Source organism: Orcinus orca, chromosome 10 (assembly GCF_937001465.1).
Source record: "Orcinus orca chromosome 10, mOrcOrc1.1, whole genome shotgun sequence".
Lineage (NCBI taxonomy): Eukaryota > Metazoa > Chordata > Mammalia > Artiodactyla > Delphinidae > Orcinus > Orcinus orca.
In genome coordinates, this window is record NC_064568.1 from 11,289,727 (window position 1) to 11,315,459 (window position 25,733).

Below are 25,733 nucleotides of genomic sequence, written 5' to 3' on the forward strand. Positions count from 1 at the left end.
ACATCTCCCCTCCCCCCCGCCCCCCCTCCAGGAAAAGTAGTAGTTTTCCCTCCTTTTTCCCCCCGTTGAATTCCCCAGAGATCCCTACCTCCATATACCATAATGTGGTTTCCAAAAAAAACGTATTTGCTCTTCAAACAAATAAATAAGCACAGGTGTCTTCCCTTTCACCCTCTTACAGGTAGGTGCAGGGTGGAACAGCAGGGCTCTCAGGAGTAGCCGAGGCTGGCTGTCCCCATCACTTTGGCCACAGCCTGAGGCCAAGCCCCCACCTACCTAGCAGGCTGGTGACTCATTCCCTGAGGGCCCCATGTAGAGCGGAAGAAACCTCCTGGGCCCCAATCCAGCCACATCACAAGACTGGATGGACCAGCGTGTTGGTGGCTTGCATAGCCAATGGGAGAGGCTTCACCCAGCTCATGTTCTGCTGTGGCAGTCGGGCCAGACAGATGGCTTGGGATAAATGGGGGGGGGGGGGTGTTGCCGAAGGGGGGATTTGGCTTTGAGTGGCCTCAGCCTCCCTCTGGAACCCGGAGGAAGAGGTAGGTGAGGTGAAGGCCGTGCCTGAGGAACGGGCTGTAGTTTGGTGCCTTCCAAACATTCTGTGATGTTTTTTAGCAATGGAATTCTTGCTTAAACAAATCTTTACGATATTTAGGACAGAGAAACAGGAAGCTGCTGCAGCTAAAGAGGGGGTGAGAAGCCCAGAGCCTGCCCTCCCTCCATGCCATGTGCACTCTGGGGAGTTCTGGGTCTCTGGGGAACATGCCGGTCCCGTTAACACAGAGTCTTTATGTGCAACCACTTGGGAACGCAGCGCGGTCTGTCTCTTGGAGCCTGGAAGGGGCTCCAGAGGCCTGAGGAGAAACCTGGCAGGCCGGCAAGCTCCAGCCTGAGATTCTGACCCCCCTTCCACACAGAGAAGAGACCTCTTGCTTACCGCTCACCAGCCACGTACTGGGGAGCTGACCAAGGGCCGTAGAGATGGGCCAGGGTGTGCGTGGGCTGCAGGAACATGCAAGGGACAGAAAGGGCTGCGGTGACCTGGTCTCCAAGCCTTCCAGCCTCCATTCCAGCAAGAGAGCTGGGAACTCAGTCCCAGCCTCCCTCCCTCCGTCCAGCAGAAGTGCCTCGTCCCAAGTGGTCCATAGGGAACTACTGTCCCAGGCCCCTCTACCTGCCCCTCTCCTAACCTTAAGAGAGATGTGGGGGAAGGAGTGGCCCCTCCTCCCATCCCAGAACATTTGACATAGAATTTCCTCAAACCCAGATTCTGGTTCTCAGTGTAGTCAACCTAAGTGCCCAGCCCGCCCCAAGCTCCAGTAGTCCGTCAGGGTTAGTTCTTTAATTAGAGAATGGGCCCATTTTTGGCTGCAGGATGGTATGTGGGGACATTTGTCAGGAAGCAAATAAAGAGTCGGGTGAATAACTTTACCCTGAGCTTCAGTTATCTCCTCTGCCCGCTGGGGATCATAGTACCTATTCCATGGGGCTATTTTGAGGATTAAATGAGATAATGCATGCCCAAGCCCAACGTCACAGCAGCTCAGTTTAGAAGCAGTTCTGTACCAGAGAAAGGGCCTAGCTCTGTCCTTCACACGATGTGTAACCTCTGATGAGGCTCAGATTTCTCCTCTCTGAGCTCCAGTTTTTTCACCTCTTATTAAATACCTACCCTTCTCCGTTGCTATAGGAAGTAGAGATAAGTCACATAAACTGCTTCATATAGTGCCTGGCATAGGGAGAGTACTCAAAATAGGGTAGTAACTGAGGCAATTATTATACTTTTACTATTATTATTTTTATGATTACCATCACTATTATTTAACGGGAAGGGCAATGGGGTTTTGTAGTTAAGCGCGTAGACTCTGGAGCCAAATTGCCAAAGTTTAAATTCCAATTCACCACCGGAGCTGTGTGGCTTTAGCAAGTTACTTAGCCTCTCCTTGCCTACATTTTGTTAACCATATAAGGAGAATAATAATTAAACCTACCTCATGGAGTTGCTGTGAAAATGAAGTTTTTGTATATGGAGTGCTTTGAAGAGTGCCTGGCAAATAATAAGTGCTACAAACTGCTGCTAGTAATAGTAGTATTGGTATTACTACTACTATGCACAACCAGATTCTGAAAGCCTTCCCCTTGGATCCAATTAAGAAGAGGCAGAAACCAACATGTTCACCATTCCACTAATGGTTTAGTGACTCAGAAGCTGTGTGACCTTGGGCCAGTTAACTCCCCTCTCTGAGCGTGCCTTTATCTATCTCCAAAATGTAAATTATACTAGTACCCGTAATGGTCCTTCTAGGTTGTTAGGCTTCATTAATGAGCCATGACCCGTGGGAAGCTTCTAGCTTCTAGTTAATTAGGCTCTTTTTCCAATGCCCTGCCTAAATCCAGCTCCACCCCGCCCCCCCCCCAGCAAGCCTTCCCTCCCCCCCAACCCCGGGAGAGTGCTCGGATTCCCTCCCGCGGGGCGCGAAGGGGGGCTGCCCGGCGCCCGATGCCAGGTCCTATTCTGGGGGCCGAGCGAGCCCGCGGCCGTGCCAAGCTTCCCCGGGGATCAGGTTTCTGCTGACGCGGTGCCAGGCACGTCTGCTTCCAGGAACCGGCAGCCGCATTTAGCCGCGGGCCGCACATGAAAGGGCTGCAGTCGGAAACGTGACGTTGTGTCAACAGGCGAGGCAGGTCAGCGCTGGGTGAGACCATCCCGGCTGGCCGGAGGCTCACGCCCTGTCTGAAGGCGGCTGGATCGCAAGTGTCCGCTCCCCCTACCTCGGGCCACCTCTCCTCGGCCCCAAAGCCAGCGCTTCAGCCCCTCCCACTCACACACACCCCTTGGTTAACAGAGGTCCTATTTGTCCCCAAGGGGCCAGAGACTGGGGTGCGAACCCCTCCTCCACATCTCCCTCCGAACCACTTGGAACCTGCTGGAACCGACCTAGAAAGAAGATCAAGGGCAAACTGGAAGCAGAAGAGGAGGCAGAGGGAGGGCTGCTGCTTTGAGGGGTGCTCCACAGGCTCCAGTCGTGGGATTCTGGGCTGAGGCTGTGTGGAACCCCCAAACCCTTTTCAGTTCAGGGTGCGGTACCACTTCCCTCTGTCTCCACAGCTACTCCTTGAGTCACGGCCCAGGGAGGAGGGGGGGGCAGGCCAAAAGAGCCTGGCCTTGATTCCAACTCAGTGCTCCATCCCCAGGACACACTTGATTTGTTTAGGTTTTTTACCCGTAAAGTCTAGCCAGAAAAGCTTAGCAATTCATGGAGGAATTCAGCAGCTTAACAGGCAGGAGACCCTGAGGACCAGGCCCTAAGCTGCTGGGAGAAAGACGGCCTTACCCATGGCTGTCTGCCTGCTGTAGGACATGTGAGGGGGACTCAGAAACCTTTCTTATTGAACCACAAATAGGTGTGGAGGGGGCGATGCCAGACTACCAGTTCATTGATAAGACCACCAGCTCATCTCCTGACTCCTGGTCCAGGGCTCCTCCCAGGACACCAGGCTGCCTGCGGGCACCTCACACAAACCAGGCGATGCTCACTGTCGCCTGCTGGCTCATCAGCAGAGAGGGAAGGTGACATTTGAAGCAAACAGACACGAAGGGCAGGTGGTGTCTCTGCCTGGCTGAGAACTCCCTGGGGGCAGTTTCCCTGCATGGGCTCCAGACAGCCAGAGGGTTCTGGAAAGTGCTTTGGGACCTGGAGCGTGGCGAGCCAGGCGCTGGCCATCAGGAAACATCAGGACACCTCTGAGACGGAGAAGGGGACAGGCAGAAACGCTCACTCAACCGGGTCATTTCCCACTTCTTTTCCCATGGAATTTTTTTTTTTTTCATAAGAGCGCTTGACTAAGGAACACCAATATTCATTCACGCACAAACACACCCAATGAGAGGAAGTCCAGGAAGGATGTAGAAACTAATCATGGAATGTTGCTTTCAGAGGCAATTGGACAGGATATGGCAAACCCATTAGACCTTGCTAGACTGGAAAAAGTCGCCTTGGTAGAGGTGCGATCCCCAGCAGCAATTATTATTGCATCATAATCATTAAATCTTCCCTCAGTGTGCTCCCCCCCTCCAGCAAGCTCCCCAGACACTGAGGCCCACGATTTCGTACTTTGATTTTCTGTCAAGTTTTAAGGACCATGACAAAAGCAGACTGGGGGAAAAATAGGCTTTTTGCTTAACTCTGGAAAGAGGCACAGGCCATAGTAAGCCTCTGGCAAAGGTTAGTCTAAGAAAACAGTTGAACAAATATTTACCTACGAAATTGACTAAGCTGATTCTGTGTGAATACAGGCATGGGAAAAGCTGAATGAAATCACACCAAGATTAACTAGTTGTTGCTTTCAGCCAGGAGGGGAGGGCAGAAGGAGAAGGCCATATCACACCCTTGAGAGTTCTTTTAAAAATGCCAGAGACCATCTTTCTCTTCCACAGGAAAAGGATTATTTTATTAAGTATTTTAAAACAACTAGTTAACATTGACTCATAGATAAAAATATTTACAATCTCCCACCTTCAGGAAGGCTCCAAAATATAGACACTGTACCTCTCCCTAGAGAAAAAAAAATTATTCTCTTCAAAAACAGGAATACATTCATTTGTTCTCACTTTTGTAGATCAAGTAATTATACAAATAAACATCTGAAACATTTTCCTTTTTAATATATTTATATAATATATATTTATAACAGTTTTACAAATAAAGGCAACGACTTTAATACCAAAATAAAAACAGGAAAAGAAAAAGTTAAAACACGATCAGTGACCAAGCATAGTGCATTTCAAAAAGCTGGTGCAGGGCGAGCTGGACAAGTCAGAAAAGTACTCTGGACCAAAAATAAAACTTCTTTGAAGACAGAATCCTTTTTAGCAATAAGGACACTCCATACGCCATCGGGCGAGGGGAATTAGCCTGCAGAGAGGATGCTGCTTTGCCAGGGTTGGTGAGGCCTTTAAGAAGCTAAGCTTGGTTAAAAGGAGTTTTAGGATAGAGCTGAGAGCCGAGTCTGGCTTTGCTTGTTGAAACTGCAATTTGTTACTCAGCTTTTAAGCGCTCTGGGGTGCTTGGAACTTAGGCACCTGCATCTCTCAGAGCCTGGTTTGGTTCCCTGGACAGAGAAACTGTTTCTAGGTGAGACTAGAAACAGGTGCCAGAGGCCCGGGGGACCCCTCCCGCCTCCCCTGGCAGCTGGGCTTGTACCAGGGCGCCCTTTTCAGATCGTTAGTAAGCGAATCACTTTGAAAGCCTGAGTAGGGAACTACATTCTCTTTACTCACCCGAGGCAGGGGTGGAGAGCAGACCTGAGGAAATCTCCCCAGACCACTACCGTGCTATGCCAGTGTCTGCTACCTCACCACTTTGCAGAAAGCTGTCTGGCTGCCCTGTCCCCGTGTGGTGAGTCACGGAGACAATAAAAGGGAGCAGGGTGGGGTCATAAGAGCTGGCTGGGAACTGCACTCTGGAAAGCCCTCTTTTGAAAGTACCTTTTGCTCAAAGCCACAGACCCGGCTCCCAAAGTGAAGACTGACTCACAAACCAAGACTTTGAAGCGTTTGAAAATCCAGCTGATCTGTATCAAAGGGGGCTATTCTCTGGGAGGGGAAAAGCCCAGAGGTCTGCGACAGTCCCCCCTAAGTCTCCTGATGTCAGGCAATCTTTCATGTCTTCCCTACACCAAAAGGAGCTCTAATGTCCCATACCAACACACAACGCATATGCATGTGCGCACGCGCGCGTGCACGCACACACACACACCCCTGAATCTTCTCTCCCTGCCTCAGATGATCTTGGCATACACACTGGAACAATCCTGCTACACTCACAAACACTTTTTTTTTTTTTTTTTTTGGAAGTAGGGAGGAAGGAAAGCGAAGCAGCAGGACCCCCTAAATAGTTTAGTCTTTGGTTTCTAAGTTTAAAGGGGGGATCTGCTTCAGAGCTTGGAGCAGGGCGGAAGAATCGATGGCCGGATGGGCTGGCAAGGGAGAAGGGAGTCTCTGGGGCATAAGCAAGGGGGCTGAGATCTTGTCTGGGTTCATGAAGCTGGTGAGAGCTGCGGCAGAGGCGTTGAGGCCTGGGTATAACACTGGGACAGAGGTGGGATACCAGCATTTCTCCAGCATGGGCAAGTAGGCAGTCGCTGACGGTGGGATCAGATAGAAGGGCAGGCAAAAGGGAGGCTGGTGCGGGTGTGGGCCCAGGAACGGGGAGCTGATCAGGTCACTGCTAGTGAAATGGCCTTCATCATCTGAGAGCTGCATTCTGCTCTTTTTCATGGGGGGTTCTTCGGATTCTTGCTTAATAGCACCGATCCTTTCTCCCATGGTGAACCTGCGTCCATGATCACTTTTGAAGTACGGCTGCTCGACACGCAGCTCCGTCTTCTCTGATTCTCCTCCGTAGCCGCTGTCTGTGTCTGTGTCACTGCCACTCTGCTCGCCGCTCGAGTGAGCAAAAGTCCGCTGGATGACCGGCACACAGTTTTTGCCTGGGCCTTCAGAGCCTTTGGCCAGGGAGCTGGGTTTCTCCTTGAAGTCCATTGCTTTGGCACCTGGGTCTGACAGCTTCCTGGCGGTACCACCCTGCAGGAGCTCGGAGACCACACGGTGGAGGTGGGTGACGAGCTGGGAAGATTTCAGGTCCCGGGTGTTCTCGTGCTTGGCCAGGTACTGAAGCACCTCCCGGGCACATGTCTGGAAACCTGAGCAGAACATCTCTTGACCTGCTTCGACATTTCTCCCCGACAGATCACCTGGATAAACACAGATCCAAAGGAAGACGTTTCAGAAGGCCCTGTGGTTCACCTGGACACCTATGTTCCAAAGACCCAGAGCTTTCTTTTCTGTTAACAGCATTTGCTGATTTATGTTCCTAACTCCAAAAGTAATAGGATCAGGGGGAATGTGGAGGACAGCAAAAAGTATAAAGAATAAAATAAAAATCATCCATAATTCTACCACTCAGAGATGAAATATGATTTGTAATGACTGTACAATATCCCATCACAGACACAGACCATATTTAATAGAGACAGACTGCTTCCCCTCTTGTTGAATCTATAGGTTGCTCTTGAGTTTCCATTATAAGTGACACAGCAATGAACATCCTAGTATGTTTATAACCAGAGTCAATTTATAGTCAATTTATATCTTTTTACCATAGGAAGTGACCGGATCGTCGAAAAAGGAGAATGAAGGAACAGTGTTACCTCAAGTAAGCTTATTTTCAATGACTTATACAAGTTGCAGTCATGCTGTCGTCTTTAAAGGCTATTTCTAAGTCTTTCCCATGTATTCCCTTCATGATCCCCAAGAAATTAGGTATGATCATCTTCCTGTTTTCAGTAAGGAAACTGGCAGAAGCACTTGCTAGCTTTTTGTGATTCTCATCATACTTGTTTGGAAAGGAGGGCAGAGAAAAATGGGATGAGGGGGTGGGTAGAGGAATTTCTCCCTAGTTTGTACAGTATGATTTGGAATGGGTGAGACGAGATGGTTAGAAGGTGGCTGTGATTCTCTAGAAGTCAGTAGAAACAGATGATGAAACTTCAGTGGTTTCGTTAGATTGTGTAATTCACCAAGATACCTAGTGGCTATTCAGGGAATCACATGAAATGCAGGAAAAACTCCTGTTGTCATCCTGCCAGGATCGTACCGCACACCGAGTGATAAGGAAGTAGAGGAACAGGAAAACACTGGGGCATACCCGTGATTTATTCTCCAATGAAACAGGGCTAAGAAGAACAACTGTAAAACACCCACGATGCAAATTATAGGTGCCTTGGCATTTTCAAAGGGAGGGGGGAAACTCCCAGAATCCAGAAACTCTTAAGTCAAAATGCCACTGAACTATTTTACCATGTGACTAATACGTATGCACGCCAGGTGGCACATGCAGCGTTCCGAATGAAAAGTCTGACCTTTTAGGAAGGATAAAACGGCATCTCCCCCAACGAATGTGCATAAGCAGTTTGTTGCAGGAATGTTTCTCATACCAGATGTTGAGCCCACAGGCTCTCTATTTGTGCTAGAACTCTTAGGAGATGATAGCCAGGCTTGGGTACTCACCAGCTTGCAAACCGCTCTGCAGGGCAATGATTTTCTGCTGTTGCTGATCAATTAGGTTTGTTAGTGCTTTCACATGCTTCAAGGTAAGTTCAAGAACTACTGCTTTTTCCAAGTGACCCAAAGTCTGGAATAAAAAGAGCCTCGGTCAGCAGTGAGCGCAGAGAAGTCCCACCTCTGGGACACTAATTAGCAATGAGATAAAGGAAGAAAAAACAAAAAACCTTTCCTGGTTGGCTAAATTTCGTTTTAAGTTTATAGATGAAGTTTTAAAAAATATATATATATATATATATATGTATTCAATATATATTTTTGATTAAAGAACAAAAAACTGTCACCCATCTTTGGAGGCCTTTTGGAAGCAGCAGCTAGCTCAGGAGAAAGCTTTGACAGATAAATTTTTCCAGCAGCCGTTGCTGACCTTAACTCAGGGGAATCCGGAGATAACATTTCTCTGCAGTGGTGTCAACCCGAGGAGAGACTTCTACTGTGTCTGGCAGCCAAGAGGCTTTCCCTAGTTTCTTTCCTGACATCCTGTCATAACTTCCAGCTCATCTACACTTTTTTCTTCCTCCCTAAATACTATTCTTTTTTCTTTCCCCAACCAAAGCCTGCCAAGCTAGTAAGCTGTTGGCTATTGCCAAGAAAGGACAGGGCGTTAAAACACACACACACACACACACACACACACACACAAAACAAGTCCTCTTATTTTAAAGAGGGACCGGGGGGCGGGGGGGAAGGGGGTGAAATATTTGCGAGTTGCTTGGTTTGCTCAATTCCGTAAAACGAAAGAACCCTGAAAATCGCCAGCAGGGAAAGTCTTAAACTCTTGCAAGGGAAGGCCAGCCGGTGTCGGTGCCAACCTGGAGAGGTACAAACGGTTCTCACCTCATTTGCACGAGGCTGCCAGAAAATTCTGACCCTGGGGAAGGGTACCCCCAAACAGAGCCGCCCACCAGCTCGGATCGAGCCATCTGGTCTGCAGTTCCCAGCGGGGCCTGCAGGTGGCGAGTGACCCTCGGCCGCCCTCTGGGCAGAGGAGCTGGTTTGGAGAGGGGCCAGCTTCTCACTTACTGTAAGTTTGAGATGTTCGGGGAGGAGATCCTTCAGCTGGGCGATGCACTCGTTAATCCGGTCACGTCTCTTTTTCTCGATGAGCCGGTGCGGCAGTTTGTAGGTCTCCTACGAAGCGCACGGGGAGACGGTGGGCGCGGGAGGACGGGGGTGAGGAGCCCTCCTCCTCCCCCCGCCGCGGCGCGAGGAGTCGGGGCAGCGGAGCAGAGTCACCCCCAGAACCAGCTCTCCTCCGCCCCTTCTTCTCCAGGCAACTCAGTAGAGGCACAGAGCCCACACCTGGCATACCCCCTCCAGCCGCAAAGTGAGAAAACTTTTGCTGGAAACTCAGCGCGTGCGAGGGGCTGGGGTCCCGAGGGGGCGCGGTGCTCTTACCTTACTATCCTCGCTCCGCTTTATTCCCCGCCGCGACTTGTACACTTGGTACATATGGGCAAAATCCATCCTGCAGGGAAAGGGACGAGGAATGGCTGTGACTTGCGCACCGGCTGCAGGAGCCCTGGTTGGCAAGAACCTCCGGATGCGCCCAGAACTATTCCGAGTTGCAAGCCGCGCACAACGCAGAACTGGAGTTGAGGCTTGAAAGGGCCGGGGGTGCCAACTTACCCTGGTAGGTCTCCGGGCTCCAGTCCTGGCGCTTTGGGCAGGCAAGCGGGGGGCGGTTGCGCACTGGGGATCCGCTCCATTGCGCGGCGAGCCGGGGCCACTGTGCGCTCCTGTCTGCAGCGGCAGAGCGTCGGGTGAGGACGGTTCTGGAGAGGGTTTCGGAGGTCTCTTCGCCGGGGTTCCTCGGACTCTGAGCTCCTTGAAATCCGTTGGGCTGCCGGGAGCTGCGGCTCTGAGGTGCGGCTTCAGTTGGGGGCGTGCATGGTGGACCCGCGGCCTCGGGCTCCGGCTCTGCGCACAGACTGGCAGTGTGTGCTCCCTGCGCCGTCTGCACCGTGTGAGCCAAGTGAATGAGAAGTGGGGCGGGCGGGGAGGCGGGAGGGAGCGCGGTGGGGGGGGCCGGTTAGGGCGGGGTGGGGGGGGGCGAGCCGAGGAGTAATGGAGAGGCTGCGGGCTGGGTTAAATGGGAACGAGTGGGTGGGTTGGAGCTACGTGTTCTACCCTGTGACTCCAGGCACGTCTGGCCGCTGCCGGGGAGGGAAGGAGCGACCTGCCCGCCCTCCCCCGGCTTCATCACATGAGTCTCACGTGTTGGACGACGCTCCCGCGGCTGCGAGGGAGCCCCCGCCTCCACCCCCGGCCCCCAGGTGTCTGCGGCTGCCTTTCCCCGAAGAGGGGGTGGCAGCGCAGACCGGGTCCTGCCCAGCCGGGTGGGGGGCGCGAAAACTGGAAGGGGCCGGAGAGGTGGGGGGAGGTTGGTAACGTGGGCGAACCTGCCCCAGGGAAATGAAGTAAGTTCCCGTCTCCTGGGAGGGAACGGGGGAGGACGGACCCGCCCGCGTCTGACTCAAGCCGGGAGAGGAATATCCCCTCGCTAGTTCCAGCCCAACCCTCTTCCTCTTCCCCCCGCGGCCCGCTCGGAGGAACCGGCGCACAGCGGAGGGAGTCGCCCGGCTCCCCCCACCACCACCACCACCCCGGCGCCTTCCCCAGAGGCTGGGGTTTCTTTCTGTGCCGGCTTCCCTGCCCCCACCCCTCGGCCCCGCGTCCAGGAATCGCCCGCCGTGGGGAGGGGCCGAGGGGCGGGGCGGATGTCACCCCATGGGAAGCGGGCTGGCAGCCAAGCTCAGGGGCAGCCGAGGCCGCCGCCGAGCACGCTGCGCGCACCTGACCCGCGAGGCTGTGCGCCGCGGGCCCCTGGCTCCATCGGAGCTGCGTTCCCGGGCACAGCCCGCATGCCGGCGAGCACCCACTTAAGCACCCCCCAGGGTGCCCGAATGCCCCCCCTCCCCGCCCCGCACTTGGGCTAGTCAAGCACAGAAAGATGCACTTGGGCTAGTCAAGCACAGAAAGATACAGGGCGCGGTGCCCTACGTCCCCTCCCTCCTCTGCCCCCACCGGAGCAAGACGCATCCCCTCGGGCCGCAACGTTACACAACCGTAACCGCAGCGACGCGCCTGCCCTGCAGCAGCCAGGGGTGTGACACTTCACGTGGCCGGGGCTCGGGCCGCAGCGTTCCCGACTGCGAGCCCCTCTGCCCTGGCCGGGGGGCCGAGGCCCCCGGGCTGCGGTGTGCCCGCCATGGTTGACCATCTCCCTCCTGCCGGGGACTTCGGGGGTGCTGTGTGCGGTCTGCGCTCGGAGGAGGAAGGAAGAGAGAGACTAGGACAAACTGCCCATCACAGTGACATCTTAGCGTTCATTCATTGGACACATATTGTTGAGCCCCCTACCCTGTGCCAGGCGTTGTGCCCGCTGCTAGATAAACTGTGGGCGAATCGAACACAGATTCTGCCCTTGAACTCACAGGAACGTCTGAGAAGAGGTTCCGCTGGGCAGTGAGGGGAAGGCAGCCCTGGGAAAATTATATCGGTGCCACCGACGGACAGAGGGGGAAAAAAAGAAAAGATAGGAAGTGTGTGTGGTTTTGTTTTTATTAAAAAATAATTTTTAAAAAATTTAATACGAACAAAGATGCCTGGGCAGAGGAGGAGAGGGGAGAAATTAACCCATTGCCCGGAGCCTGGGGCAGAAAGGCCTCCTCCAAGCGGCCCCAGATCTCCGCAATCTCACTTGGGCCGCCGCCGGAGGCCCCCCCCCCCCCCCGCCCCACCTCCCCCGGAAAAGTCCGGCCTCTGTGACCTTCTAACTGCCTGGAGCAGGGAAAACAGCTGAAACTCTAAGCCCGCGGTGTGAGCAGCGCTGATGCAGTCAGAGGAGGGAGCCAGTGGAAATTCATGACTAAAATAAGGCCTGGCTGGGGATTTCACTGACCTCTGTGCTGCCCTGCCCTGCAAGATCGGGGAGTTGAGAGATGACTGTAAGCCTTTCCCACCACGCCTCGGGTCAGTCACCCCGCTGCGGAGTGACCTGGCTGTGGGAAAGATAGAAAAAAATGGGGTTAACGCTGGGCGCGGGTGAAAATTAGCCTCGGCTGCAGTTTGGGGGCTGGGGTGGGGTCAGTCTTAATTGGCAGTGCCCTTGACAACCTAGAGAATTGGGATTCACACTTCGACCAAACTGGGAGTGGATTTCCTTCAGGTCGTTTTGGAGAGCTCCCACTTCCTGTTTATGTTTCACAAGCGTCAAACTCATTAGCAAGTGTGAGAAGTGCCTCCTTTTCTAACTGCTGACTGGCTTGACCTCACTTGGCGGTTCAGCATCCCTCCCTCCTGGAATGTACTTTTACTGGCTTTTGTTATCAACCGTCTCTCCGCAGGCTTCCTGCAGAGAGGTGGGCAGCAGGGCCACAGGCAGGAGGGGACTAGAGTCGCTCCTGGGTTTGTGCTTTCAGTCTAAGGGGACCTGCTCCATTGTGAGACTTTAATAGGGGTGAAGAGTTGTCATGACTGTGTCCAAACCACAGTTCCACAAGGAAATAAGTAGTGGAGAAGGAAGGAACATATGTCCCCACGGCTGTCACCACCACCCCCCCGACCCCGCCCAAGCCAGGAGTGAACCCAAACAGTTCAGATTCCATGGCTCAGGGCTCAGTATCATTCCTAGAATGCTTTGAAGTTATCGATACTTTTTGCCCTTACCTGACCTACAATTGGAAATTACAAAATATATCATTTCCTACTTTTTGTTTGTTCCAAATGTACTCTCAAGCATCAAGAATTCTCCCCACTTAACCAAAGTTCTACCATATCCAGCTTATGTTACTTTTTAAAAATAATTAATTAATTGGTTTTGGCTGCATTGGGTCTTCGTTGCTGCGCAGGGCTTTCTCTAGTTGTGGCGAGCGGGAGCTGCTCTTCATTGTGGGGCTCGGGCTTCTCTCTGCCGTGGCTTCTGTTGTTGCGGAGCACAGGCTCTAGGCGTGTGGGCTTCAGTAGTTGTGGCACACGTGCTCAGTAGTTGTGGCTGGCAGGCTCTAGAGCGCAGGCTCACTAGCTGTGGTGCATGGGCTTCATTGCTCCGCGGCATGTGGGATCTTCCCTGACCAGGGCTCGAACCCGTGTCCCCTGCATTGGCAGGCAGATTCTTAACCACTGTGCCACCAGGGAAGCCCCGCTTATATTACTTTTAATGTTTTTCTTTTCTCAATAGCTTATGATTATTTTTTATTGATTTAAATAAAATAACTCCTTCCCCTCATGCATCTTTCCATCCAGAAGAATCTTAATATTTCAGTCTGTCGTCTTTTGTAGATAACTGTTTAGTGCTTACTGTGGACTAGTTTTTGGACTGTATGTAAAAACATTGCACATGTTAATTTACTTCTCACCACCACCTTATAGGGCAGGAATTAGCTCATTTTTGCATTCATTTAACACATATTTATTGAGAACCACTGTGTACCAGGCCCTGAACTAAGTCCTAGGAATATATAACATGTCCTCTTGAGGAAATTGAGGCTCAGGGAGGTTAAATTACCTGCCCCAGATTATATAGCCTGAGAGTAGATCTGGAACTAGACCCCAGGTTTGTTGGGCTCCAAAGCTTGTGCTCTTAATCACTGTAGTTACGGCTGCCTGGTAGGGTTGTCTGGGTTGCACACTGCTCAACTCCAGGGGGAGCCATTCACATTGCAGTCTGTGTGAAAACATCCTCTAGAGTTGTGCAAGGCAGCACTGAGCAGCTGCTCTGAGTAATCCTGACATTTTGTAGCCCTCTCCTCTGTTTTGTTTCTTCTAAGTGTACAGAGAACATAATTTTGCACAAGGAAGGACGAGATTTTTCTTTTCTGTGCTAGTGAGGCTCAACATTTCGGTGGTCTGATGCTGTGTGTTGGGAAGAGTTAGGCAGGCCCTTCCTAGCAGGAAGTTAGAGCCCACAGCCCCCTCCCTGTACGTACCCACACCTTTCTTGCCCAGATATCTATCACTTTTTGCCTATTGATGAAGTCTCACAATCTATTTTATCACAGTTCACAGTAAGAAATACATCTTACATCATGACTAAACACGTACACACACACGCACCCTCGTGTATGCGCGCGTGCGCGCGCGCGCACACACACACACACACACACACACACATCTGAAGCATATTTAAACATAGAGCCGCCAAGACTTGGCTGGGCTATAGTAATAAGCGACCACTATTCTGTCTCTCACACTCTGAGCAACGATTGCTCACTTAAAGAAAAACTTAAACCGTTTAGGAAGAAGCCAACCCAATGTACTTCAGATGAAAAATTTACAAAATAGTATCTCTTTGATATATTCTTTCTGATATATTCTGGTCTTGTCTAGTAAATTTAAAAAAATATTTTGATCTTACTGAATTGATTTTTAAAATTTATTTATTTATTTATTTTTGGCTGTGTTGGGTCTTCGTTGCTGCGCGCGGGCTTTCTTTAGTTGCGGCGAGCGGGGGCTACTCTTCATTGCAGTGCGCGGGCTTCTCATTGCGGTGGCTTCTCTTGTTGAGGAGCACAGGCTCTAGGCATGCAGGCTTCAGTAGTTGTGGCACATGAGCTCAGCAGTTGTGGCTCGCAGGCTCTAGAGCGCAGGCTCAGTAGTTGTGGTGCACGGGCTTCGTTGCTCCATGGCATGTGGGATCTTGCCAGACCAGAGCTCGAACCCGTGTTCCTCTGCACTGACAGGCGGATTCTTAACCACTGCGCCACCAGGGAAGCCCCTGACTTGATTTTTCAGTCCACCAATAAATCCCGATCTACAGTTTGGAAATATGCTCTGCACTAGAGAGAGTGCTGGAATTTGGGCTTGTCCCCACCAGAAAAACGTCAACAGCACCTATACCCTTGCAGATCTTGCTAAGGCACTTATAGAAATGTTAAATAAGACTGCAGATTCAGGATGAATTCAACGGTATAGATGTCTCCCTTCAGGACATCTTTGCTTTATGCTCAATTGTAGGAGTAAAATATTCAGAGTTTTGTCAGTATGTATCATGTTATGTGTTGGTGAGATGTAGTTCCTTCATCCAGTTGAGGAAGTTTTCTGCTGTTGCTAGTTTGCTGACAGATTATCATAAAAGGATGTTGAATTTGTCAGATACTTTTACTGCATCCAACGAGATAATCATGTGGCTTTTCTCTTTCATTCTGTTAATATCATGAATTACAATTTTTTTTAGCGTTCAGTCAACCTTGAATTCCTGAGGTAAGCCTCTCTTGATCAATGTAGTATTTTTATTGTGAGATTTAATTAGCTAATAATATATGTTAAGGATTTTCATGTCTATGATTGTGAAGGGTATTCATCTGTAGTTTTTCTTTTCTTGTAATCTTTGTCAGCTTTTAGTATCAAAGTAATGCTGGCCTCATAAAACAGTTTGGGAAATATTCTGTCTCTTTTCTGAAAGACCTTAAGTAGGACTGGTACCATTTCTTTCTTAAATATTAGGAGAAGCTACTTGGGCCTGGAGTTTTCTCTGGGGGAATGTTTTTGCCATGAATATATTTTAATAGATTTCAGCCTATTGAAAATTTTTATTTCTTCTTTTAACAGTTTTGGTAATTTTTGTTTTTCAAGAAATTTCTCTCGTTCATTTAAAGTTGTGAATATATTGGTATAGTGTTATCCTTTTAATGTTTGTATAATCTATAGTGATAAACCCTTTTTACTTCTTTTAACATTTTTGTTAGTTTTTTTCTTTCTTTCTTTCTTTTTTCTTAATCATCTTGCCAAGAGGATTATCAGTTGTATTAATCTTTACAAATATCCAGTTTTGGATTTGTTGATTTTCTCTGCTGTCTGTTCATCTAATATTCCATCAATTTTCTCTCTTATTTTTCTTATTCCCTTTCTTCTGGTTATTTTATATTTAATTTGTTCTACTTTTTCTAGTTTCTTTTGATGCAAAGTAATATCATTGATTTTAAATCTTTCTTCTTATTATAAGTATTTAAAGCTAAAGAATTTCCTCTAAGCCCTGCTTTCACAGCATCCCACAATATTTGGTATTTGTATTTTCCTTATCATTCAGGTCAAAATATGTTGTATTAGCCTTTGTGATTTTTCTTTGATTCATGGGTTATTTAGAAGGGTAATGTTTAATTACCAAATATTTCTGAATTTTCCAGATAACTTTTTCCTTTTCCTTTTGAAACAATTTTAGAATCACAGGAAGTTACGAAAATAATATAGAGAAGTTTCATGTATCCTTTACCCAATTTCCCCCAATGGTAACATCTTACATGACATGACACGATATTGAAACAAGGAAATTAGCATAGATATAATCTACAGAGAGTTTTCAGTTTTCACCAGTTTTACATGCACTCACTTATGTGTGTGTTTGCGTCTGTATGTGTAGAGTTCTGTGGAGTTTTATCACGTGTGTAGATTAGTATAACAACCACCCCATCAAGATACAAAACTGTCCTATCACTATGAAGTCCCCTGTTGCTACCTCTTTATTGTCATTCCTATTCCCTTCTCTTCTCCCATCTCTAATGTCTGGCACCACTAAAATGTTCTCCATCTGTAGTATCATGTTAAGAATATTATAAAAATGGAATCATATATTATATAACCTTTAGAAGTTGAATTTTTTTTTCTGCTCAGCATAATTCTCTTGAGATCCATTCAGGTAGTTGTGTGTATCAATAGTGTTTCTTTTTTATTGATGAATAGTATTCCATGATGTAGATGTACCACAAGTTGTTTTAACTATTCATCCGTTCAAGGACATTTGAGTTCTATTTTTTTTTTGGCTATTAGAAACAAACCTACCATGAACATTTTTCTACATGTTTTTATGTAGACAAAAAAAGCTTTCTTCTCTGGGGTAAATGCCCAGGAGTATAATTCCTGGTTCATATACTAATATATGTTTGTTTGTTTTTTTACCGTTTTTTTTTGTTTTTTGGTTTTTTTTGCGGTACGCGGGCCTCACACTGTTGTGGCCTCTCCCGTTGTGGAGCACAGGCTGCGGACGCGCAGGCTCAGCGGCCATGGCTCACAGGCGCAGCCACTCCGCGGCATGTGGGATCTTCCCGGACTGGGGCACGAGCCCGTGTCCCCTGCATCGGCAGGCGGACTCTCAACCACTGCGCCACCAGGGAAGCCCTGTTTGTTTGTTCTTTAAGAAAATGACAAACTATTAGCCAGAGTAGCTGTACCATTTTATGTTCCCAGTGGCAATGTTTGAGAGATCTAGTTTCTCTGTATCCCAACCAGTATTTGGTATTGTCACAAAAATTTTTTTTTTTTTTAGCTTGTCCAAATTGGTGTGTAACGCCAGGTATCTTTTTATATTGGTTTCTAATTTATTACCATTGGGTCAGAAGACATACTCTATTTTATTTTAGTTCTTTGACATTCGTTAAGATATCTTTCATTGCCCAGCATATAGTCTGTGTTGATGAATATTTCCTGTGGGTTTGAAAAGAATGTATATTCTGTAGTTCTTGGGTGCAATATTTTATCAAGTCATTTGGGTCAAATTGGTTGACAGTACTGTTCAAATATACCTCTCTACTGATTCTTTTGTCCATTGTCCTTTAATTCGTGAAATAGGAGTATTAAAATCTCTCCAACTATGGTTGTAGGTTTGTCCGTTTCCGTCAACTTCTGTTTTATACATTTTGGAGCTCTGTTCTTAGTTGCATACACATTTAGGATTGATAGGTCTTCCTGATGATTTTATTCCCTTGTCATTAATATTTTTCCTCTTTCTCTTCAGTAATATTATTGTTTTGAAGTATGCTTTGTCTGATATTAATATACCCACACTTGCTTTTTTATACTTAGTGTTTGCATGATATATGTTTTTCTACTCTTATGCTTTCAACCTGTGTCTTTATAATTGAATTGTATGTTTGTAAACAGCATATTGCGGGATTTTGCTTTTATAGCAATCTGACAATCTCTGCCTTTTTATTGGAGTGTTTAAAATATTTATATTTGAAGTAATTATTAATATGGTTGGGTTTAAATCTCCCATATTGGTATTTATTTTCTACTTATCCCATTTGTTCTTTGTTTCTGCTCCTACTTTCCTGCCTCCTTTTAGATGTGTTGAATTTTTTAATCATTCCATTTTATCTCCTGTGTTTAAGTACACTTCTAATTTATTTATTTGTTTGTTTGTTTATTTATATTTTTAGCTGCCCTGGATCTTCGTTGCTGCTCATGGGCTTTCTCTAGTTGCGTCAAGCGGGGGCTACTGTTCGTTGTGGTGTGCGGGCTTCTCATTGCGGTGGCTTCTCTTGCTGTGGAGCACCAGCTCTAGGCACGCGGGCTTCAGTAGTTGCAGCACGCAGGCTCAGTAGTTGTGGCTCACGGGATCTAGAGCGCAGGCTCAGTAGTTGTGGCGCACAGGCTTAGTTGCTCTGCGGCATGTGGGATCTTCCCAGACCAGGGCTCAAACCCCTGTCCCCTGCACTGGCAGGTGGATTCTTAACCACTGTGCCACCAGGGAAGCCCTAAGTACACTTCTTTATGGTATATTCTAGTAGCTGTTGTAGGGCAGTAGTTCTTAAACTTTACCTGCATTAGAAACAGCTGGAGGTCTTATTAAAACACAGATTTCTGGGCCATACCCCCATAGTTTCTTATTCTGTGATAGAGCTCAAAAATTTGCACTTGAGTTCTCAGATGCTGATGATATATATCTGGGAAGCATACTTTGGAAATCTCTGCTCTAGAGATTATGCTCTGTATCTTTAAGTTACGACAGTTTACCTTCAAATAGTATGCTAAAACTTGCTACTATACAACTTGACAGATGTATAAGAACCTCACAACAATATAATTCTATTTATTCCTCCTCTTGACCTTTGTGCCCTTGTTATCTTACACTTTACATATGCTATAACTGTCACAATATTTTGGGTTTGTTTTTATTGTTTCTTGTTTGCTTTAAATAGTCAATAGTCTTTTAAAATGTTATTCATTCACAGATAGATATAGACGTAGACATATTACTTTGAAAAGGTCTTTGACATTTACCCATGTATGTATCCTCTCTGATGCTCTTCACTTCTTCCTGCAGTTCTGAGTTTCCTTCTGGTTTCCTTTCTGTTCATTCTGAAAAGTGAATGTTAGCTTTTCTTGAAGTGTTGGTCTGCTGGAGATGGAATTCTCCCAGATTTTCTGCCTGAAAATGACTTTATTTCATTTTTACTTTGGAAGTATATTTGAAATATATTTTCACTGGATATGGAATTTGACAGTGTTTTTCTTTTAGCATTTTAAAGAGGTTCTATTTTCTGCTGGCCTCCATTGGTTCTACTGAAAAGTCACCTGTTCTTGGTATGTTAGCGGTAAATTTATGTCTTCTTTTCCCCTCTGGCTGCTTTGCAGATTTCCCACTTACTGTTGCTTTTCAGCAGTCTGGCTCAATTTATTTAGGTGTGGTTTTCTCTGTGTTTAGTCTATGTGGCATGTGCTGAGTTTCTTGGTTTTGTGAGTTGATATTTTTCATCAGTTTGTATAAGTCTTAGGCAATAAAACTTCAGTGATTTCTTCTGCCATGTTGCCCCTCTTCTCTTCTTTCTGGGAAGCCATTTACATGTATGTTGGGTTGTTTGAAATTAGTTCAAACATTGTCAGATGCTCAGTTTGCTCAGTTTCCTTTGCTGTTGAGTCAGCTACTAAGTTTATATAATGAATTTACTTGTGATTTTGTGTCTTTCATTTCCAGCATTCGCATGTGGTTCTTTTCTCTAGTTTCCACTACTCTGTTGAAATTCCCCATCTCTTCATGCATATTGCCTTCCTTTCCATGAGATCTTTTAATAGTTTTCTATCATAGGAATTTTGTATTTTAATACCCCAGTTTGATAATTTCAACCTCTGAGCTATTTCTGGATCTGGTTCTATTGTTTCTTTCTTATATGAACCATGAGACACATTTGCTTCCTTTTCCATAGGTCTTGAATTTCTCATTGCATGGTGAATATTTTGCAGGAAAGAGAAGTAAAATACAAAGTAAATAATATATACCTCCAAACAGAGCAAGCCTCTTCTCCCATGAGAGGCTGAGCCAATCTAACCTGTACTGGATCTGGATCTGGACTTAATTGTAGCTTGAATTTGATTCACTTGACGACTGCTTTCAAATGTTTTGAGGGTGAGGTAGGAGTTTCCCTTCAGCAGGGGCTGGGATCTGAGCACGGGCAAGATTTTTGAGATCTGCCTATTCTTCAAAACCAAGCTAACAGGTTTCAGACCTGTGGGAGGTCTCTCCCTGCTCTACTTACTGCCCCGCGTGCCCGTTTTTATTTTTTATTTTTTTTAGTAGCTAGATTCCTGTATTGTGTGAAAATTTACATATGTTTTACATATGTGAACACTTACATAGTGAGTTTATATTCACGTGAGGTGAGTGTCCCAGTTCAAATTCATATTCCCTAAATAAACAAGGGGGTCTCTCCGAGAAACACTGACATGAGTCTTCACTGAGGAAAAATGAACAAATTAAAGCAATGAGTCTATTAAGGTAAATACCAAATACCGCCTCTGGGAAACAAGGGGGCGAGGAAGAGATGGTGGGGTGGGTAACACTTAGAAATACAGGTGGGGAGGGGAAGGAGGGAGTGGGTAGGAGGATGGGGGAGGGGAGTGAGAGGGGAGGGGAGAAGGTTAAGGGGGGCAGGGAGGGAGGAGACAGGAAGGGTGAACAGAGAGATGAAGGTAAGGGGGAGGGGAAAGAGTTGATGTAAGAGATGAGGAGGGAATTTTAGGGGAGAAGGCGGCAAAGCAGGGTCCAAAATGTTCAGCAAATTCCATGAAGATGTTTCTTAGGTCCTATCTGAATGGAACCATGTTAGACTGGATTTGCATTCTAATAAAAACTTGGCCCAAACCCAGAAAAAGCCTGTTTTAAGAAATGTATAGGGGCTTCCCTGGTGGCGCAGTGGTTGAGAGTCCACCTGCCAATGCAGGGGACACGGGTTCGTGCCCTGGTCTGGGAAGACCCCACATGCCGCGGAGCGACTGGGCCCGTGAGCCACAACTACTGAGCCTGCGCGTCTGGAGCCTGTGCTCCGCAACAAGAGAGGCCGCAGTAGTGAGAGGCCCGCGCACCGTGATGAAGAGTGGCTCCCGCTTGCCATAACTAGAGAAAGCCCGCGAACAGAAACGAAGACCCAACACAGCCATAAATAAATAAATAAATAAAATTCTTAAAAAAAAAAAAAAGAAATGTATAAGTTCCTCTGTCATCAGATGATCCACGTACTTCAGAGCTTTCGCCACAGGTACATGCGGTCTGCCTTACAGCTGATAGCTTTTTGATTTCTCTTTGACCTTTGTCCCCTGCTTTCTGCGCCCCCTGGAAATCTCTTCCAGACTTTTTGTTTGTTTGTTTGTTTTTGTTTTTTTTGTTTTTGCGTTATGCGGGCCTCTCACTGCTGTGGCCTCTCCCGTTGCGGACGCGCAGGCTCAGCGGCCATGGCTCACGGGCCCAGCCGCTCCGCGGCATGTGGGACCCTCCCGGACCGGGGCACGAACCCGTGTCCCCTGCATCGGCAGGTGGACTCTCAACCACTGCGCCACCAGGGAAGCCCTCTTCCAGACCTTTTGCTCCTTGCAGGCATTAGCAGCTCCCTAGACTCTGTGAAATGCCTCAAGGAGTCCTCCTCAGCCCTCCCTCCCTGCCCACAACTTTGGTGAACTACTTCCAACCCTGTGTGCGGGCTCCGAGGACAGGTTAGGTGCGTAGGTGCAGACTCGCTTTGTGGCTACGGCTCCTCGGCCCACAGGCAGCCGTTACAAGTTTGGTGAAACTTCAGCTGAGTTCATCTTATCCTCACGGATCACAAACTCTTCCTCCTTCTGCCATTCCACCAGAGGCAAAAGTGGCTCTGGGTCTCTTTTCTCTTATGGAGAGCTTGTCACTTTGAGTTGAGTTCATTTAGATTTTTTGGTGCCCTCAGTTCTCTGATGGGTTTTAAAAGCCATTGATTATTTTGGGCTTACCTGGCTTGTTTCGGTTGTTAGGGTGAGAATGACAGTCTCTTGCAACTCTATACCTCTGACCTGTAAGCAGAAATCGCCCAGATAACTGCCTCTTATTAAAGATGAGAAGGTGTGTAGCGATCAGAAGGAAGAAACGAACTGGTAGTAACTGAAAATTTGAAAGATGAAGCCAGCGCAGGGAGCTGACAATAGAGGATAGTAAAGGTTTGCACTCAGATCTATCAAATAGGTGCTAAAGTGCTCATCACACACACACACACACACACACACACACACACACACACACACACACACACACACACACACACACACAGGCTAAGGCAAAGAAGGAAGAGATGCTTTGGGCACCCACCAAGTGACATTTATTTAGAAGAAGAGACTTGCACCGAAGTCTGTTGTTTCCTCTTCGGAGAACGTCCCCCTCCCTCCGATGTCTCTTAGGGCAGTGATTCTCACATTGCACTCTGCATACAGATCTCTTGAGCATCTTATTAAAATTCAGATTCTCTCCTTCTAGATCTGGGGCTGGGCTTGAGATTCTGCATTCCTCACAAAGCTCCCAGATCATACTGATGATATATGAATAGCAAGGTCCTAGAGAATGTACACCTTCATTTGTGGGTGGGAATAAAAATGGAACTTAGAGTCATGCAAGGTGCAGAGAAAAGTGACATTTTAGTATTGAGGAAACCTTGTGAGAAGCAGGCTTCTTTGGATGGGTTTTTTTTTTTTTAGATGTTGGGGGTAGGAGTTAATTAATTAATTTATTTTTGCTGTGTTGGGTCTTCGTTTCTGTGCGAGGGCTTTCTCTAGTTGTGGCAAGCGGGGGCCACTCTTCATCGCGGTGCACGGGCCGCTCACTATCACGGCCTCTCTCATCGCGGAGCACAGGCTCCAGACGCGCAGGCTCAGTAGTTGTGGCTCACGGGCCTAGTTGCTCTGCGGCATGTGGGATCTTCCCAGACCAGGGATCGAACCCGTGTCCCCTGCATTAGCAGGCAGATTCTCAACCACTGCGCCACCAGGGAAGCCCTGGATGGGGTTTTAAGTTTTTCTTGAAGTGGGCAGCTGCCATGCTGGGAGCTAGGGTCAGAGGTGGTTCATTGCCATAGGAAACTAGGCTTTTTACACTTCTGGGCTCAAACCTGCCTAAGTCCGTGGAGCACCACCTCCATGGGGAGAGAACGACGAGGAGAGGATATGGGGAGAGGGTTTGGGTAGCATTAGGGAACCCAGCCAAGTTTGGCTGGGTAGTGCCAGCGCTGACAATTGCAGAGAACACTCATTGAATGGTTATAAATTAGCACCTGAATCCCACCTCCCCTTCCAGTGACCAGGTTTGTTTGTTTATTTTCACCAGAAGAGACTTACCAATTGAAATTTTATAGCTCTGATATTAGCTATTGGTCCTACCTTATATACAGAACGAATTCATGCATCGTAAAAAGAGAGAATTCATTTTCCCTCATTTTCTGAACTTACCAATGCAGCGCTAATGTCAAACAAAGATGATTAGGGTCCAGACCACCTTTTAGGAAGAAAGCGTGGAGAAATCTAGACAATAATGACAAACTAGCTGAAGATAAGGATTCAATTTAATAAAACTTTACCACTCACAGACATGCAGAGGGAGGTAGTCTGAGGTTTGAATAGCAGCTAATTAAAGAAAATTTAAGGGGTTGTAGCATTTATTTAACCAAAACATTTACAGTCAGCCCTCTGTATCTGTGGGTTCCACATCTGCAGATTCAACCCCACCACTGAAAAAAATTCCAGAAAGTTTCAAAAAGCAAAACTTGAATTTGCCCCTCACTTGCCACTGCTTACATAGCATTTACATTGTATTTGGTGTCACAAGTAATCTAGAGATGATTTAAAGTTTACAAGAAGATGTGCATAGGTTATATGCAAATACTACACCATTTTATATAAGGGACTTGAGCATCCTCAGATTTTAGTATCTGTGGGGGTGGGAGGTGTCCTAGAACCAATCCCTAGCGGATTCTGAGGGAGGATTGTACTGAGAGTTTTCCATGTACCAGACATAGGCTATGTGAACAAAATTCTCATGATTGGACTCTCAAGAAGCTTACAGTTCTCATGGATGATTTTATTACTTTGAAGCATATAAGAAACTTGAACTAGGCTAAGTGAATATTGCATACATTTCCCTACGGCAACCGTTTAATGAGTAGATAAGAATTATTCAAAATTGTCATGCTTTTTTTTTCTCCTACAAACGGGCATTTTAACTGGAAAATAATTTGTTCTCTTAAGTACTTAAGCCAGGTTTTTTCAGACATCACTCACACTATTTGTTTTCTTGAGTAGGGCCCTTTCTTTTCTCCCATGGCAGGGACAAATTTAAGGCTGACCAGTAGCCAATTATCGCAGTGTTCTAGAAGGGTAAGACTTTCATTAAATGGGGATTGATAAATGAGGCTACGAGGTCCGAGAAAGCTGGATAATATTGTTAGAGGTTAGAGCCAGTACTTTGGTGCAGTGAGACTGACATGGATGAAAGTCTCTTGTGCGTTCCTTAAAGCCTTAGTTTGCTCATCTGTAAAATGGGGTCATGATAGTAGCTACCTCATAGGGTCGTTCTGCAGATCAAATAAGATCAGTGTTTAAAATCCTGATGACAGTGCCTGGCACATAGTAATGACTCTGTTAATATCTGTTGACACCGTGTATTTTTCTTGGTAGTGTGCCAGTAATAAGTTAGCATATCTAAGCCTTTAGGCCCATAGATGTAATTTGGATATTAATAGTACAATCATTTTCTCTGCAAAACGTACTGAAGGTGACCTCAGATTCTAAGACTGGGTGCGTGTTATATACAAACTCTTGATTGCTCTTTGGACCAGCAAGCAGGGAAACAATTTCAGAGTCCTGAGCTTCTTGCCCAGAAAAAGATAACATTGACCTATATCACCCTTCCCCAGCACAGTGATGTTGTCCAGGATAACCCACTAGACTTTTCTTTTAAATAAATAGATAAAATCTTAAGTTTTAGATTTTAAAGTATATTAAAAGATAAATTGATGATTCTGAGGAATGTGAATGAATGTTTATAAGGATTGTGATGACTAGAAAAAAATTAGACCCATTTTTAAACTATCTTCCCTTAGAATCTAAGAAAAGTCATGGAAATTTTTAGAATAAACCTGTATAAATTCATCCCACAAAGAATCATGCAGTTCCATGGAGGTGTTCAGAGCTCTGTGGTTTTGCCTACATGGTGTTGAAACTTTTGAACTATTCAAACAATGGCCCAGTATTTTTTTTTAATAAAATAAAGTAAAAGCTCTTTGATGGATAAGCCTGGCTAGTGACAACATCTGATCTGGTAGCCAACTGTGCATATGGACTTTGCCTGGATGTATCTTTCAATAAAGTTTAGCAGTAACAGGAATTTGTGATAAGAGTAGCAAAGAAAGGTAGGCGTGTGTTTAATAAAGCTCCACATCACAATGGACTAAAAAAATAGAGTCTGAAACCCTGGCCAACTGACACTTTAAAAAATCATTCCAGGACCATTCAGATTATAGAATGTAGTTAACCGTTGATGACATACAGGAGGTCATATATTCATTCATTCAGCAAAGATTTATTGAATGTTTTATTAGTCTGC

General features: G+C 46.8%; 1 protein-coding gene and 1 long non-coding RNA gene across 4 annotated transcripts in view; one reads left to right on the top strand and one right to left on the bottom strand.

Annotated features, from left to right (window-relative positions):
- Nucleotides 1-4,427: 4,427 nt before the first annotated feature.
- Nucleotides 4,428-10,117, bottom strand: BHLHE40 (basic helix-loop-helix family member e40). Its single transcript, XM_004274780.3, has 5 exons — nucleotides 9,758-10,117; nucleotides 9,527-9,596; nucleotides 9,152-9,259; nucleotides 8,075-8,198; nucleotides 4,428-6,759 (listed from the first exon to the last, which is right to left on the bottom strand). Exons 1-5 carry the CDS (start codon nucleotides 9,835-9,837, stop codon nucleotides 5,903-5,905), a joined length of 1,239 nt encoding a protein of 412 aa, XP_004274828.1. The 5' UTR covers nucleotides 9,838-10,117; the 3' UTR covers nucleotides 4,428-5,902.
- Nucleotides 9,591-25,733, top strand: part of LOC117203193 (uncharacterized) — a 135,133-nt gene continuing 118,990 nt past the window's right edge. For all 3 annotated transcript variants that reach the window (XR_007469867.1, XR_007469868.1, XR_007469866.1), the window contains exon 1: nucleotides 9,591-9,761. This is a non-coding gene — a long non-coding RNA (uncharacterized LOC117203193). The remainder of the gene's footprint in view (nucleotides 9,762-25,733) is intronic.